Source organism: Thermobia domestica, chromosome 4 (genome assembly GCF_964235325.1).
Source record: "Thermobia domestica chromosome 4, izTheDome1.hap1.1, whole genome shotgun sequence".
Lineage (NCBI taxonomy): Eukaryota > Metazoa > Arthropoda > Insecta > Zygentoma > Lepismatidae > Thermobia > Thermobia domestica.
Genome location: NC_137457.1, coordinates 322482286 through 322504580, shown reverse-complemented (window position 1 = coordinate 322504580; position 22295 = coordinate 322482286). Strand labels below are relative to the sequence as shown.

General features: G+C 36.7%; 1 protein-coding gene across 2 annotated transcripts in view; it reads right to left on the bottom strand.

The window, feature by feature from the left end:
• Window positions 1-19748: 19748 nt before the first annotated feature.
• LOC145684395 (uncharacterized) overlaps window positions 19749-22295 on the bottom strand; it is a 42851-nt gene continuing 40304 nt past the window's right edge. For both annotated transcript variants that reach the window (XM_081756678.1, XM_081756676.1), the window contains one exon: window positions 19749-22218. In XM_081756678.1, the coding sequence (XP_081612804.1) occupies window positions 22177-22218 (42 nt within the window). In that variant the 3' untranslated portion in view covers window positions 19749-22176. The remainder of the gene's footprint in view (window positions 22219-22295) is intronic.

The following is a 22295-nucleotide window of genomic DNA, read 5'->3' as shown; positions in this document are numbered from 1 at the left end:
ATTATTATTATTATTATTATTATTATTATGACAATAGCATGAACGTCGTTTCTCTTACGTATTGGTAAAATAACATCTGAACGAAATAAATTGTCTCCAGCTTATGATGTACTAGACTACATTGTGCAGTAAATTTAGAATAACTAAAATACTCACTGACAGAACTCAAGGTATAGTTCAAATCACTATTCAAGGTCCAAATGCAAGGAAGAAAATGGCTAATGTTTCATATATAGTGTTACACCGTCTTGTACGGAAGAAGCACTAGATTCATTACATACAAGACTATCAGTTTTATCATGGTACATTATGAGAAGCCTAAAAGAAAAACGCTAAAATGCTCACAGAATTCTTGTGGCTTCATAGAAACGTTAACTTTTCATAAAATTTAAAAGTTGTACAATTTTATTTGTAATGCGCTTCAGGACGTCAACTTCTTTTTTCATGCACAGAATAACAGTCGTTTTGAGGAAACTAACCTCTCTCACTTATGATTGTTCTTCCATTTAATATGTATTTATAACCAAGGTTTTAGAGGCAGCAACTGAAGAGATATTTTACACTCAAATATTATCAATAACTAGGGAAGGAAAATTTGGAAGCAAGTCAGCCAGGGCCTATATAACCCTATTTAAAGGTACCATTCCAGCATTCACATGGTGAGAGTGAGGAAACCATGGGAAACCTCAGTCAGAATGGTTGGCCTCGAGATTTGAACCCAGGATCTCCCAATTGCAAAGCCCACGCTTATCAGTTACCTACGATCGTTTGGTGATATGGATGCAGAGAATCTCTGTTATTTCCGATGGGATTTCGTGTGGTTTGGGCCCGATTAAATTTATGCACCTAGTATTGGCCACGAGAGAAGGGAAGACAGAATTTTCGTGATGAATTACGAGGTGAACAGAACTCTTCCAGTAAAAGCAGCATTTTTTCTAGACGAGTCAGCTCTTTCACTACACCTTTTAGAGACAGGATAGCTCCAAACCTTGCTCAGATTCAACATTACATCTCTCTGTGATGTAAGGAATGAAACTGCAATGAAACATGCACGTACTACACTTGAAAAGAAAAAAATTGGGAACATTAACACGCACCAGCGGCGGATCCAGGGGGGCGATCATCCCCCCAGAAGAGGAAACTTTCTTATTTTATATATAAATAAAACCCATCCCAGAGTTTGGCGATCTTAAAAGTAGCTCTAAGTAGCAGTATCACAACCCACCGCTCCCTTCCCAGAATTCCTTCCTGAATCCGCCCCTGACACGCACAAAATGGAATGGCTCTTTATGCATTACGTATACCGTACTTGCTAAAGTCTTCGCCCCTTCGTCTCGGAGCAGCCCGCGTTCGATTTCTGGTCGGGACACTCGGTCGAAAAGATGCGTAACAATGGTCCTTTTCCTGGTGTCTCCTAATTCAAACTCACGAATGACGGGATGGCACCTAACACAGGTCTATAGGTCGCTTCCTTCTTTCCCCGTACCCGAATAGTGTGATCGCCGAGATTCGTTATCTCTAATACACGGTGGGCTTAAGGCCTTAGATGCCAGTAATGCTCAGAACTCATGTGTATAAATAAATCTATATTTACATCGATAAATCTGCACTAAAAAATTACGTTCTAAAGAAGTTTCCTAACGCTCCTCCCGCCTCCGTATCATTATTGAGGTCTGTAATACATGAGAAAAGTTATTTTTAAAAAAAATCAAATACCAATACAGTGGTCCCCTTGCAATTGCATTTTTTCCCCTTCACAGTTTCTGATGCGGCGCAGAGGCAAGTATTAAAGAACAGGCAGAATCCTCATCGGCCAATAACTGTTTTCCGAAAAAAAAAAAAAAACACCCCAGTCACTTCGTTCTAAAGTGGAACGAAGTTGTACTTTTGGTAAATAGGGCAATAAATCCATTCAGGAATAGTATATGTTTATGATACCGTACTTCACAAGGTGGAGACAAGGAATACAAAGGAATAGTATATGTTTATGATACCGTACTTCAGAAGGAGAAGACAAGGAATATAAAGTTATAAATACAACTGTCATATTTATAACTTTATATTCTATGTGGAAAAAATAAGAAAATCCATATTCACATTTTTTCCTATTTTTAAATGAAGCCAAAAGACTTTCCCGTCTCCTTGATTATGTTACTTTTGCGTACCATAATGAAAGTACTATGCCACATGGTATAGGACCTGAAATTATTGTATGTGTACCAGAAACAACTGTCAGTAAGGTGAGTCACTTACGGAGAAATAGTAGAACTAACTCTTGCCTTTCACTGACTTAAAAATACAGCATCTCCAGGATTAACATGACCCTTAACAAGGGATATATTTTCATGACACGCACATGAATGTCACTAGTACGCAAGTGGTTAATTGCTTGCTAATGTTTGTTAAGCATTGTTGTCAACTTACTAGTGTCATACTACGATGGTTTTCTCACCGTCAGCGCTTATGCTTGTTATTTCATGTTCCAAAAGTTCATGTTCATATATATACCCATCTTGAAATTGGACACTTATAAATCAAGCCACCCAAGCAAGATTTAGCGGTGCCCTTATGCTCTATGAGTTATCTGGGAACAACATGGTACAATGAAAGCGTTTAACTTTCCATGAAGTTAAAGAAAATGGTCTGTTACATGTGGGATTTTTTTATTATTTCATTGTCAGTGAGGATGTATATCAAAAATGCAAAATTAATGTGTTGTAGGTATTTTATCAATAGATAGTCCAAAAATTTAGGTTATCCAGCATTGAAAAAAGGAAGGATACATTCAAGTGATAATACTTTTCTCGGAAACAATATGATGCAATGTATGCAGGTTACATTTGTAAATGATAGTAGTAAGGGCGTTACCTGCTCGCGTTTTGGACTTTGACCCCGAATTTGTGACGTCATAGGTCAAAGGTCAATGACCTTGGCCCGGGGTCAATGACCTAGGGGTATCTAGGACCACCCCCTCTAAATTTTGGCAGGGGTACCATGGCCTACCCCCTAAATTTTGGCAGGGGGTACTTAGGCCATCCCCCTTAAATTTTGGAAATTGCCAAATCTAAAAATTTGGTATGGTAGCCTAGGACCTTAGTATGTACCTCTAGCAGTATTGGGGTCTATGTCGTTCCCTTTTATGGGTAAAAAATCTGCCAAAAATTCAAATTTCGGGGGTTTTGACCTAATTTATCCCCTTTGATGAGGTGTTATTACCTTATATAGTTATATGGGCATATACAGGGATTCATCCCTTTCATAAGACATGGATATATTAATGCACCCCTTGAAAAATTTGGGAGGGGTACCTTGGCCCACCCCTTAAATTTTGGAAATTGGCCAATTTAAACGTTGGGTATTATAGTACGGGACCCTAATATGTATTATGATAAATTTGGGTGGTCCACCTCATTCCCTTTTAGGGGTACAAAATTGCCAAAAATATAAACGCAAGCAATACGTTGTACCACGTGTTTGGTTTTGGACCTAATTTATCTGCTTGGATGAGGTCCTATTACCTTATATAGTTATATGGTCATGTATAGGGGTCCATTACCTATCATAAGACATAGGTACATTTGTGCACCCATTTAAATTTTTGGGAGGGGTACCTTGGCCCACCCCTTTAATATTGGAAATTGCCTAATTTAAACATTTGGTATTATAGTATAGGACCCTAATATAGACCACTATAAATTTGGGTGGTTCACCTCGTTCTCTTTTAGGCGTACAAAATTGCCAAATTTTAGTACAACCACGTGTTTGGTTTTTGGCCCAATTTATCCCCCTTTGATAAGGTTCTATTACCTTATATGGGGGTCTATTTCCTATCATAAGACATGAGTATATTATTGCACCCTTCTTAAAATTTGGCAAGGGGTACACCCCTTCAATTTTTGGAAATAGTCCAATTTAAGCATGGGACAGGACCTCAATATGTTTCGGTGGTCCTATTGCCAAATTTTTTAGTACAACCTTGTGTTCGGTTATTGACTCAATTTATCCTATTTGATAAGGTTATAAGGTATGGACAAGTATCTCCTTTCAATTTGGTAGGACCCTTCGGGTGTAGTACGGTCACGTGATCGATGATTTGGTTTTGATGCGCGACGAGGTCCCTGGTCAATGTTCTTTAGGAATTAGGTGCAAACTTTGCCCAGGGTTCTCGTCTTATATCACACAGTTCTTTTGGAGAATCTGATAACGTTGTATGTATCATATTGATGGAATGAACAATAAAAACACATGGATAAGCATAAATTGTATTTTATTCATTTTTCTGGTTTTTTCTTTTTCTTTCTTGTTACACTAAGGTATTGACAATGTTTGTATATTGAGCTGGGTTTCTTTATTAGACCGCCTCCTCTTCTTGATTATGATTTGTTTCCATGTTTTGCAGCATAGCACCCGTTTGCAAAGCTTCGTATTGTGAATTCTGTAAAAAGAACGAGGAAAAAGATGATTAGTATAGAAACAGATGATGATAAAACAAGTACACTTACAATGATATATATGATAAAATTACCTGGAAGGTATATTGCAGTAGTCTACGATCATTAACCGTGGGTACTGTTGTGAACAAGTATTGAATTTCACGCAGAGATTTTCCTTGGGCTTTATATCACAAATAAAAATAAGCATAATAGCCACATACGAATGAACCAAGACTTTGCATTTGGCTATTATTATATTTATAGTACATACAATGAAGTTTTAAGAATGCAACATGTTGTGGTACATAAGGAGGAAGGCCATAGCTGTCAAAATATTCTCCAACACCGCGATTATCAATATAAATTGCAATCCAACGGCTTCCTAGTTTTGTGGATGGATCTGTATTTACAATGATTGCCAGAGGAAGAGAAATGCGTGAGGGCAACTCATCGCTTGCAAATACCAAGGTAAAATGATTTCTGAATAATGGACTACCGGTTAAAGCACTAGCTAATTGTAATGTATTCAACATCGTGAATGGAAATGATACATAACGTATACGTACCTTGTAATTTAAAAGTCCAAGATAATGTTGCGCTGGTGGTCGATCTCTAGGAGTGAGGAAAACTCTCCATACACAATACAGTTTGCAGGTGCTGCTAATTTCTCTTGGAAATGAACTTCCAATCGGATGGCTCCATGTCGTTGTAAATTCCAATAGTGACAATCTCCAGCAGAAGAATCGGGAGTTAGGTCAAATACAAACAGTTGGTATTCGGCTCTTGAAATTGTATTTCCAGTGTTGGTATTGGTTTGTAGCCAATGACACGACTGTCTAGAACACTGGATTGCGTGGGTAACGTTGAAAAAAATGTCCAATTCACTTTTTACACATTCACAGGATTGATGATGTAAGAAAGCCATCGTTGAATTAATCAAAATATCTGGTGACGATGTCAATGATCTCTTCTTCTTCTTATGTGATAATTTACGTCTCTTCGTAGGATTGATGGTGTTGTTGATCGTTGGAAGGTCAACCTCAAACTGAGAGCAGTCATCCCAATTTTGTTTATGATATCCACTTCCCAGCATAGTTTTCAACTTATTTTTAGCTTTTTCTTGTAAATTTGTTTTTGCCTCTTGCATACGTTGATGAAACGATTCTTCCAGCTGTTGATTCGAGATCACAACATCATTAATCATATTGGCACCTGATTTTAATAATTCTTTTCCCACAGTTTTAGCTCCTTGCTTCAGAAGTGGTAACACTGAACGAAATAAACCACCAAGGAAACTTCCAATGCCATGTCCTGCTTGATAGGGACTTCCCACATAGACGTTGCCGATACCGGACAACGCTTGCTTTTGGTAGTATTGCAAATACGGATCAGTCATGACGACGACGACGGAAATGTGGTTTTGTACACACCGTTCCAAAGGTGAATGGCATACGATGACCTGTGCTATCCCTTATATCGATTTGTATTTCTCAAAATTCATTTTTTCCACCGGAACATAATGTGCAGCATTAAAGATTTGTACTGCATGACTTCCTAAATTATGATTCACAGGATCCATGTTGACAAATTCGTAGCAAGGGTACCATTGTATCTCCAACAATGACAGATTCAATAATGTCACAGTAGACGTACATTTGTGATGGTAAGCCTAATCGTACATCCGCTGTATATTGTCCCTTTTCCATATCTTTTAAATCAATTTTCGGTTCAAATCCAAGCATTAGACTAACACTTGGTGAGATTTGTACAGAAGTATGGATTTCCTTATTGGGATGTCTTATGAGGCACATATTATTAGTTGCGTCATGAGATATAAATAAATTGGTTTCTTTATGATGTATATTACTTGCATGGATAAGATCCCGTATATTGTTATAATAGCGTACAGGGAACGTTACAAACTTCCACGGTTCTTGATCACTACTACTTGATGATTTGTAATATATTTTATTGTTTTTAGTGTTATGTTCAGCAAAGAATGTGGATAATGAATCTCTACAATTGCCACATCCCATTTCTGGCGAAACTCTACACGTTGTTGTAATTTCGTAATATATGAAGTCAATGTATTTTCTGGAAAATAATCCATGGAACTATTACTGGGAAGTGTAACGTAAAAATCTTGATCAGGTTAAATTCTTCTTCTTCTTCTTCAATGAATTTGCAGGGATCCACGAATTGAATGAGGAAGGATATCCTTTCCACTGGACGAGATACTCCTTTCTGCGACCTTTTGTTCTTGTACGTAATATTTTATCGATGAGGAACGTCGAAGGGAACTGCACTGGTTGTAATTCTTCTCTGTAGAAAACACCATCGATGAGTTGATGATTTCAATCTAGAACCCCTGTATACGCCCATATAACTATATAAGGTAATAACACATCATCAAAGGGGATAAATTAGGTCAAAAACCCCCGAAATTTGAATTTTTGGCAATTTTTTACCCATAAAAGAAACGACATAGACACCCAATACTAATAGAGGTACATACTGTGGTCCTAGGCTACGATACCCAATTTTTAGATTTGTCAATTTCTAAAATTTAAGTGGGTGGTCCTATGTACCCCAGCCAAAATTTAGAGGGTGGGCCATGGTACCCCTGCCAAATTTTAGAGGGGTGGTCCTAGTTACCGCTAGGTCATTGACCCCGGGCCAAGATCATTGACCTTTGACCTATGACGTCACAAAGTTCGGGGTCAAAGTCCAAAGTCAGATCAGGTGGGGCAATTACTACTACTGTGAGGTTAAGTGATGATATCTATTAAATACACAATATATTCCATGTTGCATATTCACTGCCTTCTAATGACCAATGTAAACCACCGTACCAGAAATATGCAAAGACAAGGTTCCCAAATAACTGTACAAAATTCCAATATACACCTTCGGTGGAAAATTCTAACCAATAACTTATCTAGGTTGCAAACAGAGCCGTTGCTAAGGGGGGGCCAGCGGGGCGCCCGCCCCGGGCGCTGATAGCAAGGGGCCGCCGAATGAGCAAGGAGAAAGAAAAAGTGGTGTTGGACATGAGTAAAAGACGACTCGCCCCCAGAAAATATTGGCGCCCAATTGGATCAATATTGCTGTCGGTTATCAATGAGATACGCAGATTTCTGAAAATTTTTTTTGTTCGCTTCGCTCGCAATACAAGAGTTTAAATAAGTCAAAGCAAGTTTTTACGTATTACTTAGAGAGTTATTATAGATGATTTCTTCATGACATGTGGTATACAAGGTGCCGAGTAATGACATTGTGTACGCAGGAACATTTTCAAAATCAGAAAACAGTTGAGAATGCTCCAAGAGCATTGTCAGAACGAACTTAAAAAGAATGGAGAGATGATATCACGGGAACGGTAAGCCTTCTCTTTCTCGCAAAAATTAACAAAACAGCATCTCTCTATGACTTACAGTTCTCGAGATATTGTTGCTTAAATATCTAGAAATTCGGAAAGTTTGGCCAATATCTGGGGAACAGTGACCAGTTGGCCAATAGAGAGTTAATCAGTGGCCACCGGTTACTATTTGGTACCAAAATGTTCACCATTCTCTTAGATATTGATCAACTCCAGTATGATCTCTGTGTGACTTATGGTTCCCAAGATTTGGCTCCTTAAATCTCCTGAAATCGGAACTATCCTTTGGCCAATCATAGAGAGATGATATCACGGGAACGGTAAGTCATAGAGAGATGATATCGGTGTCAATCAATCCCTAATAGAATGTTAAACATTTTCGTACCGATATTAACTGATGGCCACTATCCAACTAGCCACTGGCCATGGCCACCAGTTAATATTTGGTACCAAAATATTTACCATCCACTTAGATATTGATCAACATCAATATCATCTCTCTACAACTTATGGTTCCCGAGCTACGGCTCCTTAAATATCTAGAAATTGGCCATTTTTTTTTTCAATATCACTGGAACGGTAAGTCATAGATAAATTATATTGGTGATAATCCATCCCTAAGAGTATGGTAAACATTTAGGTAACGATAATAATTGGTGGTCACTGGCCAAACCAGTGGCCAGTTGGACAGTGACCACCAATTACTATTTGGTACCAAACTATTTACCATCCTTTCAGATATTGATCAACACCAATATAATCTCTCTATGCAGATTGGTGAATGCCAGAGAAGTATGATGTTGGAAACAAGATGGGTCCTGGGGGCGAAGCCCCCAACGAGGTCTGGGGCAAAATTCCCAGAATAGACCTATATTCAACTTTGTTACTGCGTGCATGGGGATCATAACCTAACACTTGCTCTCACATTCATCCCAGCTCAATTCAAAAGCAGCATTGCATCCAGAATGCGGTTTTCCTATAACTTTTTCATGCGCTATATTTCTCAAAAGTGCCAATATGTGCAGGTTTTCTCTTTGCATACAGTAAGAGCAATGCTTCTGCTACGACATATTAAAAAATCACAGATATATTAGGCCACATTTTCTACTAAAATGCCATTCTATCGTTTGACCATAGTTTATATGCTTTCAGTACCACAGCATTTTCCAAATATGATATTAAGTAGGGGATTATCGTACGGATATGATAATGATATTAGCATCACTCCAAATATGATTATTGACTACATCATATCAACATTCTAAATATACAAAACGATACATACATGTCGGTCGTCTCACTATGTTTACCAGCCACTGAATATCTACACGCAATGTAGGAATAGTCGCATTCAAAGTCAATTTCCTACCTTCTGTCACTAAGCAGCGCCTCTCCGGTTTCGGCGGATAACCAAATTTACACGTCCCATGAATTCATTGTAAACTGTTATCACTTCTTTTCCTGTACACTATCTTATGTGTACACTATTAAAGTTTTATTATAACAAATTATATCGAGTCAATCTTTTGCTTCATTTGTCGAATTTTTGCTAAGAATTGCCTGTTTGGCCACAGTGTGCGACAGTGAGAATGAAGGTATGAAAGTGAGAAGAGTGAAGAGACACATTCAAGCTGCTGTTTGCGCGGAAATATTAAAACTAAATGGAAACGAGGGGAACAATAACATTTTCGAACTTCAAGCAGTTGTAGAATAGGGGCTTAAGGGATCAGAACTTAGCCCAACGAAATTCGACTTTTTCAGACACTAATCACTACTAATGATTTACTTTTAAATTCCATTGACTTATCAAATGCTTCCAATTAGGAGGAATTTATTGGGGTCATTTTTCATCAACATTTTGTATCGCCGGCATATTATTTTGTGCATACGTGTCTAGTTGTGTGATGTTTTTATCTATCTACATACATACAAAACATAAGTACACACACTCTTTATATATGTACGTGTTAGTGTATTTTAATGTGTTGATTAATAATAAGTACCTTAAATTCGGAACGTTCATTCATTAAGAAATTAAGTAATTACTGTAATTTCAGACATATTTAGTAGCCAAAGTATATTTTGGATTTTAAGTACAAAAATTGAACATATTCTTCACCTCCATCGATCAATACTTAGAAATTCACAAAGAAGGATCCTTCTGAATTTCCATTACATTTCACAAAATATTTCTTACCGTAAAAAGATCGAAATTAAAATGCTATTGATGTGGTCACATACAGAATAAAAAAAAAAACTTTACAATTATTACTGGAAATTAATACTGTCACCCATTTCGAACAATTTAAAAGCACATAGTTTTTAATGTATTGAAATTTCATTTCTTTTCTATAGTATGAAACGCTGTAAATAGTACTAACTTTCCATAACTGTTCTCTTACTGTATACAACCAAAAGTAGTTTTGTCAAGTTTAACAAAAAGCCCAAAATGATACTCTTGAAAACAGCTCTTATTTGAAAAACGTTACATAATGATCGTTTTTGATTGTTGCAATTGTCTTTCCAAGAAGATTAATAAGAATTCAAAGTAGCATAACAACAAAAGCTGCTTTATTATATATATATATATGGAGGGGGCGCCGAAATCTCTAGCTACGGCTCTGGTTGCAAACTGTCCGATGTTTTACCAGACAGTTCGGATTTTGACCTTGCCCGGCGTTCGGTACAACCATAAAACCGGAAGTTAAGTGTTCGGCAACCTTTTTTTCTTACTAGTCCCATTCTCTGTTCCATCCAGATTATTTTGGAGTGTCGATAAACGAATGGTTTGCTGATGAACATGGTTAAACCAGAGCTCATGATTGGCTCCGGTATCGACCTGTCGTGCACCAAATTTCCTGAAGAGTTGAACTCAGAAGAATTTATTAAAATTATCAAAACTGCTAAAGGTCAAGAAAAGTATATTTTCAAAAGCGCAGCTAGCTCTGGTTCATCCACAGCTAAATCTTCCAATTAAATTATGCTATCATATCCAGTGAAGTACAGTATGTAGGCATTATGAAACATAACCAGCCCCAGCGACACTGGTAAACCTTTTTTTTTAAATATATTGTCGCAATTATATTGCCAATTATATTTGTTTTTTGTTTTAAATACGATATAGTAATGATGGTACACTACAAAAATTACATGTGCCGACTCAAACGAAACTGGAATAAGTAGGTTTAGTAAATTCATGAAAACAACTAATGTTACTATAAGTTCGAACTCCGAATCGCTCAATTTTATGTAAAATAACTAATTTTAATTTCACATTTTTTACACGCATCACAATCTTAACAGTACACGTAGACGTACTCTAGGAGGATGTCCAGTATTTCGATTATCAAAAGTTGCAAAAAGTAAAAAGAGATATTCGGCATTATAGCTGGAGTTGACGTTTAACTCTTAGGCTCGGTCTGCGAACGTTCCCTGGGCACTTACACCCTCCTGAACTAGTATATTACGACGCACTGATGCTCTTGGACGGCTGATCACTGCGTGGGAAAATTTTGATGTGAAAATTGGGCTGTTACTAAGTGCATGTGAGTATAGACGTGTATTGAATAGTGTCGTGCTCTTAGGTGCGTGTATAAACAAGATAAAACGTGAGAATTCCTCCTCTTCTCGTGAAAATTGGTCGTCAAAGCTTACCATAGCATTTCATAATGTTTTGAAGCCATAGGATGAGAATCGTACAGACTCCATCTTTGATTAGTTACTAAGCGGATATAGTGTTTCATTGAAGCTATTTAATATGTCTAATTTGGCCTTGGGGGTTCCCACGAAGTCACTTGTAAGTGTTCATCGGAAGAGACTTTCTTACCAGACTGCATGGAATTTATCCTTTGATCGAATTGGTGTTAGTTGCTAATACGAATATCGCATTTGAAAACGTATTTATTTGAAAACGTAGGATGAGAATTTGTACACTCAAGTGCCCCCATAAACATTAAAGTGGCCTTGGGTTCTACGTGAAAGTTGTTTATTGAAAGTACTGAATTCGTATATTCAAGTTCCCGCATAGATAATGAAGTGGTCTTGCGTTCCACGTGGAAGAATGGCAACGATCGAAGCTTCCCATAGCATTTCATAATATTATCAAGTCGTAGGATGAGAATCGCTCACACTCCATATTTGGTTAGTGCTAATGGGATATAGTATTTCATTGAAGGTATTTGCTAGGTTTAGTTTGGCCTTGGGGTTCCCACGAAGTAACTTTCTGTTGTATATGTCCAAAATTACTGGTAGAGTGTGAGTTGCTTAGGGGATATTGCCCAGGTTATGTCGTAATATAGAAGTGTTATGAGATATGATTTATGGACAAGCTAGGACATCTTTATTTCATGTGGAAATTCAACAAGTGGTTAATGTAAGCCAAGCAATCTTCAAGAGTTCACTGCCTGATGATATTAGCACCAATATTCTTTTTGTACGTCGCTAGCTGTCTTTACATCGAAAGATAAATTAACTATTGCTTTGCTGTTATTGAGGAAGTCCTTGTACTTGTAATTTGTAATAAACAGTGGTAGCGACCTTTAGAACCTTCACCCTTTAACAGTCTCACACGCGACGTTTTTAATTTGTTTTGTCAGATCAATTGCTTCTCTCGGTAGGTTCGACCTCATTGGCCCCTCATAATCAGGCTACCACAAGACATTGTCCGTTTCGTTCGTTTTCCCTCGACAGGATGTTACAACAAGGACGTAATAAATATAGAAGTAAGTACTTTGACTCAGGTGAGTCTCCTTGTGGTTCATTTACCTGTCAACGCTAGCAATCTCAGGAGCAAGTTTGAGAATTTTGAGCCTTATGCAGAGTCGTTTTGACATATAATTAGCGTCATGCTAAAGGTCTGACTACTGCAGGAAACATATGTTAGTCGAACGCTTTAGTATGGCACTAATAACGCTTCAAGACGACTCTGCATAAGGGCCTTTGTGTTTTGTCGATGACATCTAGAAACATGGACTTGGTCAATGTCGGTCTTATGTAATCGACCACCCTTAGGAAACTCTGTGGTGTCACAATCATCTCATTTTGACGTCAGAGGGACAGTCACGTCAAAACCAGTTGAGAGAGCACGATCTGGGTCTCTGGATCTCAACCGCGACGCGACAGATCGGAGTCTTCCTGCCTTTGGGGTCCTGCGTTCAATGCCATGGTTGATTGTCGGACAAGTTTTCATCAGGGACTTCATCAAGACAACTCAACCTGCAAGTCACAGGAACTTCGAGAACAGCACCTAAAAATCACCTACGAGTAAAAAGAAGATTGGATCTACTTCGAATTAGGGTAAGACTGTTCAAAATTAGTTGCTATTCCTTTGTTTACCATCTATTCCTTAACACCCTTATTGCTAACAATTCTCAATGAAAATTCATTGGTTATTTTCAAATGATTTTAACACAAAATTCATATTCGTTACCCTGCATAACTTTGCTCATGGTTCTAGTCGCCTAAGACTAGTGGTGGAGTCGCTACCCAATTATCATGTGTTTAATTTTATACAAATATGGTATTGTTATGCCGCACCTTTTAGGTGCCTCTCTTTCGTATCGCGACAGTTAAGTGGTGTCGGAACATGGTTGATTGCGCCGTGAGTTTTTGGTATATCTTTGTACTCTTGCTGCTGCAAATTGTTTTTCCTCCCGCCTTTATGAGTAGTGGAATTTTCCTCCGCCCACTAACCCTTCTGGAAATAGTTTTGGACTTTTATACGCTTCTAATGTTTTTCTTGCTGAAGTATGTTAATCTATGTTGGTTCAGAATTTTACTTCCCACTTCTAAAATTTTATTAAATTTTACTTTAGTGAAACCCCCTCCCAAACACCCTTTACTGTTGGTTTCAATTATGGCATTGTCAGTTCGATTCTATGTTTTGTTTATATGATTATTCTGATTATTTGTGTTTACTTATTATTAGTTATGAGGAAGCTCAGTTTGTCTTTTTATTAGCGTTGATATTATTTTATTCTTGATTAGTTAGCAACTCCTTGAGCCCCAAAACATGAAATTGAAACAATCGGAAATTTGGAAGCGCGCGTAGAGAACAACGACCTACCGGTAATAAACCTTGGCCTTCACCTACCTAAATCAACTGCTTCCAAATAAATATCCCCTTCTAAATTTACTTTCAATATTAACTTGCCGTTTTTAAGTTATGATGTACTCATTTCCAAATTTTGAAAGAGGACAAAGTAATTCTGAAAAACTGATTTGGGACACCGAATATTAATATCTATTATTGCAGTGTTTCGGGCTAGTCTTAAAAGACCGAAGCCATATTCATGAATAAATTAAATGTGTGCTAAAAGCAGATAATTTGTGATTTTTTTCAGTTCAGAATCTCTTGTCGCCGCGATTTGTCGGGGAAATTGAAGCTCAAAATATGTAAAACGATAATCATGTCTGTTGTGATTATCGTTGCGAAATGTGATCTGTAACGGAATTTTGTAAAAAAATGAAATGAAAAGTGTAGGTTGGTAACATTTAGATGAAGTGAGAGCGTGAGTTAAATAGTTATCAGTTTCACCGCTTGTGGTCTCCCGTGATGGACTGTTCCTGTTGGACTCAAAGAGAGAGTGGTATCTACCGGTTATAGTATGGACTTGTTGAATTTGCGTGATGCAGCTTAGCCATGAGGCAGGTACATTTGCCTTTGTGAATTCACCCTGAATAGAATGGGAGTATGAGTTATAATAATAAAAAAGGGGAATTCTATCTTTTGGATTAGATGTGGTGTTTATAGAAGAACATGATTTGACAATCAAATCGTAAGTTGTATTGAGTCCATATTAGCATATAGTAATATGTTATTTTTAATCATAATTATTTGCTTTTCTTTTTGTTTCTTTTCGTTTGTAGTTGACAGTAGGAATCGTTAGTTCGATTGGGGGTACCTTATTGCATATGGCAATATGGGCTATTAGTGTAATAAGTAGTAGAAATTCTCGGAATTGGATTTGTATATACCTTTTTGGAAAGGGAACTACTACAAAATGGAAACTCTAAATTTAGGATTTTCTCTCATGTTCGTTAAAATATATAGAAATAAGCACTACATTGAATAATGGACGTTTCTGATGATATTCAGAATGATGCTTTTCATTATCATTATGGCTCTAATTGAAGTTTGTTGTTTGTTGGATTTTCTAAATAAAATTTGTTGAAATAAATATTAGAAGTTGAAGCGTCCTTTCTGATATTGAAAGTATTTAGAACCTGCATCCAACACATTTCTTGCTGCAGTATAACCTTACTGAACCTAATTGAAATTTCCTGTAGTCTCATTTTGAGGCCACACGAGCAAGTAAAAGTAAAGTCCTTGGGTTCACCCCACTAAGTACGTTACAAGATTCACAAAGGCAAATGCCGGATATTGCATGTGTTGGATCAAATGCCGGATATTGCATGTGTTATATCAAATGCCGGTTATTGCATGTGTTGGATCAAACCCCGGTTATTGCATAAATTTCATTCGGAGACTCCAATGTAATGAAACTCTTATTTTGTTTATTTTTAATTTGCACTGTTGTTTCTTTAAATTTCCTTGAGTGTCTCCAAGACAGTGAGGCCCGAAACTATAGTTTGTTTAGCATATACGGAAATCCGGCACGGATTGACTTTATTAGACAGATATTTCTGTTGTATCATCCGTTATTTGGTGTAATATTGAATGACAATTAATTGCGTTTAGTTTTAGGGAAGGTGTGGATTATAAACCTTGATGGAGCTTGTACGACTCATGCTAACAAGGTTCCTTAGTAAGCCTTAATTAGTTTCTACCTACCGTCAGAGGCCTTAGCGGGGGCACCGCTCGCCTCGCCCTTACGCCGGAACTTCTGAGTACAATTTTTACTGACTTACCGAGATGGTCTCTAATTCTTCGATTCTAACTACTTCTTCATCATCATCTTTATCATCAAAAGTATCAAAATCACTATTCTGAGTAACTTGAAATTTAGCTGATAGGTCTAATGTAGTCTTCTTGATATTTGTGATACTTCATATTTAATTGAAAAGTTAATGGTGAACGGGCTGAAACGATAAATTTTTGCTACTTATATTACCTCGTTCGTGAAATCAAATATCTGAGATTCCTTTGTGGTAAAACATTTATTACACACTAATTCTGTTTTACTTTATATTTCCATATTTAGAAATCTTATAACAACGATATATATTTAGTCTATATACTTTTATAATTATGATTTGTTTTTTTAATACTCGGACTAGTGCTTATTTTGAGCACTTCTAGTGGGTTAGCTTTGTAAATGGCGGTTGAAAACTAGGAAATTACGTAATTGTACATGTAGGCTTTCTCAGTATAATTACGTAAACAAGTTCCGGAGCTTATAATAACAATGATAACAACTGACGTTTAGGAATGCACCTCTTATATAGATAGTATATCGACATTGGCTACTAACAACATATGAAATACATGTAAGCACTATACATTCTTTTAATTATTTTTAAAGAAACTTGGCTTATTTCTGCATGAATGTCTGCGTACAAGATAATGTCTTATATATTCCTCACAATGTTTGGTGAGAGACAAAGTAAATTATTAAAATATAATCATTTTTTAAATTGTGATAATAACTAAATGGTTGTTCAGACGTTGCTGGAAGATATCATAAGGTCTTCGTGATAGCAAAAAAGTCAAAAAAAATACTTAAAAATTAGAATGACGAGATATTTGAAACATTAACTATTCTTTGTTATATATTTTACCATTAAAATTAAACAAAAAGTAAAATTAAGCGAAGATATTCTTTAAAAAAAAACATGCTAAATATTCTAACGTTATATCCACCACTGCATGCAATTTTAAGTTTGATACCAGATATTCATATTTAGAAGCACATTCTGCGGAAGAATGTTGTTATTAACGATTTCCATCCGTTTTTTGTGTCTTTCGAAGTAGACAATTTCACCAGTACATCAGTGTTACGCAACCTGAGGGATTTACCAGAATGTACATCGCTATCACTTTTCAGTTTTAGTTATATTCCAGTTTGTTTGTCCAGTTATTATTTCAATTTTTGTCTTTCTCATTATGTGAATTAATTAACGTTTGATTTGTCTCTGTCTTTTGATTTCTTTTACTTTCGGGATTCTTATATCTGTCAGTTGATAGTTTCACAATGTATGTTTCCAATTTCATTCTTGAGTCCACCTACTTTTGGAAGATCGATTTCAGTGTGTAAAGTATACAGGGTGTCCGAGAAGTCCTTCCCTGATTACAGAAATTGATAACTCAGGCTAGAAATAAGATCATCAGTACACTTCCACATGAGCACCCTTGGTAACACGTAGCCCATCTAGGCGACATTCAATTTCCATCCACACATTACCCAACATCACTGGAGGGATCAATGCAGCGACTGTGGTTATTCGTTGCAGCAGGGTTTCAAGATCTGGTACACGTGTTCGGTTGACCTCATCCTTGACATAACCCCATAAAAAGAAGTCTAATGGGGTTATGCCAGGAGAGCGTGGAGGCCAAGCTGTTGGTCCATCACGACCAATCCATCGCCCAGGAAATGTCCTATCGAGATAAGCACGGACGTCCAAACCCTGATAGGCCTGAACGAGTTGCACTTTGTAAGCACGAAACAATAAACGTTTGTGTAAAATGTCATGGATAGAGCTTTTTGGCATCTGTAATTCACGTGAGGCCCTGCGCACCGATTTCTTAGGACTTCTCAGAAAAGACTGCCGCACAGCCTCCACCGTGTCTGCTGAGGTTCTTGGTCGACCAGACCTCGGAAGGTCAGCAACCGACCCTGTGTTCTTGAACTTCTCATACCAGGCTTTAATGCTCTTGACATCAGGTGGAGTCCTCCCAAATGTTGTCTGGAACTGTCTCTGCACCGTGGTTGGTGATCGTGTCTCATGGTTCCACAGGAGACACTGTGCATTCTCCTGGTTGGTTGGCATGGCTTCTTACTTACGTACTACAAACCTAAAACAAACAAAATTGAGACTTGGTAAAACAAAACAAACTTAACACAGACAAAAACTTTTATAGTTTGTAAACAATTCAACACCAGTTTCATATTTCCATCTTATTTCTAGCCTGAGTTATCAATTTCTGTAATCAGGGAAGGACTTCTCGGACGTCATGTATAACAACGGGAATTCTACATTAGAACATGCACTACTCATTGCTTAAACTTTGTTTCATTTTATTGGATATATCTTCAGAAATAATATCTCCAGAATTATCTTTCGTATTTTCATGTTCTCTGAATTATGTGAATCATTTTTGTTCGATGTAGATTTACTTGTGATATTGGATCTCTTGTTTAGTTTGTAAATTCAATAAATTTGTAGTTCCTTTATTAGCACGTATGTGTTATTTACCTCTTTGAATGGGTACCTCCTTGGGATAAGATTTTTGCAATCTATTTCACGTTCAGTGCCTGAACTTCTAGAGAGTTCGTTGATAATTGCCGTGCCGAGTTCTGAAAGACTTAACTACTGACATTCTCATATTACCTGTTCCTTTGGGTATTATTATTATTATTATTATTATTATTATTATTATTTTTAGATAATGTGTACGTTCCATAAAATTAAGATTTTCCACTTTTCATTCTTTATATACACCGTATATATATATATTCAATATGACGTACAATTACCTTCTGCTTTATTATTTTTTCCATTCCTCTCATATGTTTTCCAGTTATTTGTTCCTACAACAATTGAATCATAATAATAACTCTGTTTAGATAGTTTATTGAAAGAGCTGTTTTGTTAGAACCTGTACAACTTTTTCTTTTACGCTGTTTTTAGAATGACGTATTAATTCATTCCATTAGGAAACTTACTACATACGTTTTTAGCTGTTATCGTTTCTACCTCATTTCACCCAACGGAATTTAGTTTAAAGACATCTTGGCTTAAATATGAACATTATATTGAACAGCAAATTCGCGAGTAATATAGGGACGGTAGTTGTTCTCTATATTTCTTCTTGAACCGTTGGTATAACTCCTGATATGTGTGCTATAACCTTGGTAACAATTTATACGAAAACTAAAGTTTTCACGGAAACTGTAATTTTGTGCATTGTAATCAGTATTATCTATATATGTGAGGCCATCATGTCTATCGTTGCTTCTGAAACTGGAATTACCCCTATTTTGCCAATTACTAATGCCAGCAATACTGATCTTCACTATAGGGAAGTCACTAGTTCTCTTAGATACGGGATTTCCTGGAAAATTCCGATTTGTAGTACCATGTGTTATCGAATTGTTCTCATAAGTTTGAACTATTAATAACATGTGCCTGAAATTAATACGAGCTGAAATTAGGGCTTGTTGCGATTTATATGACAATAAAACGCGTATGGACGCAATGATCCTAGCGTTTGATTGCTGAGTGTTCATCAGTTTTAAATTGTTATAGTCAGCAACAAAATTTACGTAATACATTTATCTACCTGTGTATCAAATTTACTGCTTCTAACCTCAGCATTCCGATTGGCAAGGATAAAATCGTTTCTAAAATTTTCTAAAAGAGGAAGTTTCATACTTTTCTATTTATGCAAAGAACTCTTTATTACATTGAACCATCCCGAAAAAGGTTGCTCTAAAATATGTTGCAAAAGTTTCAAATGTTTACTTTATTTATGTCTACTAATTCACACCCTTGTTCCAACTTTTGCAAAAACATACTTGCCGGTCTGCCATTTACTCGACTAGTATATTTCGTCAAAAATCTTACTTCACTAAGTTTTTCATGTTTCGGTTGGGACTCAGATTCTTCAGTTCACCTTCCTACTCGCTTTCAAAACTAGGGCCAACATCTAAAACTCAGGATGGGGGCATTTGTACTGCATCTTTCATCACATTGTCCACCCATATTCCTTCCATCGTAGTTGTTTTAATTTCCAATATACATTAGGTTTTGCGCTTGCCTATCTTCTGTTTGATCATTGGTATGCATCAAAGGAATTCGAATAACTGCACTGTTCTTTAAGTTGCTCTTCATACTTTCCACTATAAAAGGATCAAAGTTTAGAAGGTTTATTACCGGGAGTGAGAGTAGAACAGAAGGACCCTAAAGTTTAACGATGGTAGGGGATAGTATGGTGTAACTTTGATAAAAGGGAAAAAGTTAGATTTAGAGAATTTAAGAAGATAGGTTCATGGTGCATAATAACAGTATTAGGTATTTTTGAGACTCCAAGACCCACCACAGAAACAAGGAATTGTTTTAGGCAAATAGAAGAAACATGATTAATGAAGCGAAATTAAAAGTTCACAGAGCAATTTTACGTAGAAAGTAGATCGATTGATCCTGACAGGGCGGTGTTCTCGGCAAGTGCAGAATTAGCTATATTGAGGCCACTTTAACAAAGTTGAGGAGCGAGAAAAGTATATGATTGAGGTACATGAAGCAAAAAACAGGGAAGAAGAGGCAGCGTTACAACAAGCACTAAGGGTCTTTAACAAAAGCGTTAAATGAAATGAAATCTTTGAGATTTACACCCCACAATTATGCAGGTTAGGCTAAAGGTGACGGTGATCATGAGTAATGAATGAAAATGGGAGGCAAGGGGAGAACCCCGAGGAAACCCACGCACAAAGTATTTGTCCACCACAAAGTTTACTTGGCGGGAGATGCGATCGAACCCAGGACCCCAACCACCAGAGATAAACGCTCTACCACTGGGCCAACTCGGCCCCACCAAAAGCGATCATTTACTGTTTTTTAAGGAATGTGTTGAAAGAGGTGCAGTGTGACGTCTGTGGCAGAGGAAAATTCCGAATGACGGGAAATACGAGCTGAGGTACTGGAATGTGTCTCTTACGTTTACGTTGGACCTATGAATTGAATTCACCAGCTATACCCTTGACTTTTACAGGGGTTTGTTCTGCTAAATGTTGACAAGTGGTTTTAAGCTACTTTCGTAAGAACAGTGCATAACTATTGCTGATTGAGAAGCCTATTTTTCTTTATGTATTAGTGTTCTATATTTTTTTATTCACAATATCACATACCACGCTACTGACATGTATTTAGGTTACTTTCAGTATATCAACATGTGAAAATTTAAATTAATTTTAGAAATAATTCTCGCCATACGAAGTCCTCTGTTGTTTGATAACATATAAGCTTCCATCACTTAGGGATTCATGAAGCTTTTACATGCTTTAAAATATGGGCATTTAGGCTATATTTTCTGGTATATCTCTTACCACACATCCAACACATATGAATCCTTTCATGTGTGTGCGTAAGTATGTGGGTACTCAAATGAGATGTTTCAACAAATTTCCTACCACACTCTTTACATGTATGAGGTTTCTCTCTGGTGTGTGTTGAAATATGTCTATTCAAATCAGCTTTACGACCAAATCCCTTCCCACAGTTTTCACAGATATGAGGTATTTCTCCGGTGTGTTTACACATGTGAATTTTTTCATTTCTCTGTTTTGACATGTGCACTTTTAAACATTCTTTTTGAGAAAATGTTTCACCATATTCCAGGCGCGTGTGACTCTTTTTATTTCTGGGCTCTAATGTCTCGACTTTTAAACCACTTTTCAGAGAAAATCCTTTACTATACTCTTGACATGTAAGAGGCATTACTTTTGTTTGCGTTAATATGTGAACTCTTAAATGTTCTTTTGGAAGAAATGATTTACCACAATCGTCACATTTGTAAGGTATTTCTCCAATATGTTTTAACATGTGTACTCTTATGTTACTTTTCCGGGAAAATTCAGACCACACTTCTAACACCTATAAAGTTCTTCTTTTGTGTGCGTTAAAATGTGAGTATTTAAATGACCTATCAGAAAAAATCGAAGACCGCATATCTGGCAATTGTGTGACCTCTCACCTGAGAGTGTTAACATGTTTTTCTTCAGAGTTCCTTTTTCCTAATACTGCTTACCACATTCCTGGCACATATAATGTTTTTCGATTAAATGTCTTAACATGTGGACTTGTAAGATTATTTTTTTAACAAACTGTTGACCACACTTCTGACAACTGTAAGGTTTCTCAACGCCGTGGGTGAATATGTGGTCTTTTAAATTACGTTTATGTACATATGCCTTCCCACACTGCTGACACCTATGAGTCCTTTCTTTGGTAGGTTTTAACACCTGGACTTCTAAGTTATCTTTTTCACTATATTCTTTAGCAGACTCCTCAAATTTCTCACCTAAATGTGTTTGTTTTACTGAATCTGAATTTCGAATTAATCTCATTCCACACTCTTGATATACATTCTTACTCTCGCTTTTACCAGGTAATTTGTGACTGAATGAAAACTCACTTCCTCTAAAGGCTACGTTAAATTTCATATAAATTTCACAGTTGTTAGATGGATCAGAACTTAAATCCGTTGGTATGATCAGCGTATCTCCTTGACTGAAAAGATTGCATTTGTTAATCTACAAAGAAATTAAAGCAACAAGAGCTACCCAAAAAAAAAAAAAAAAGTAATA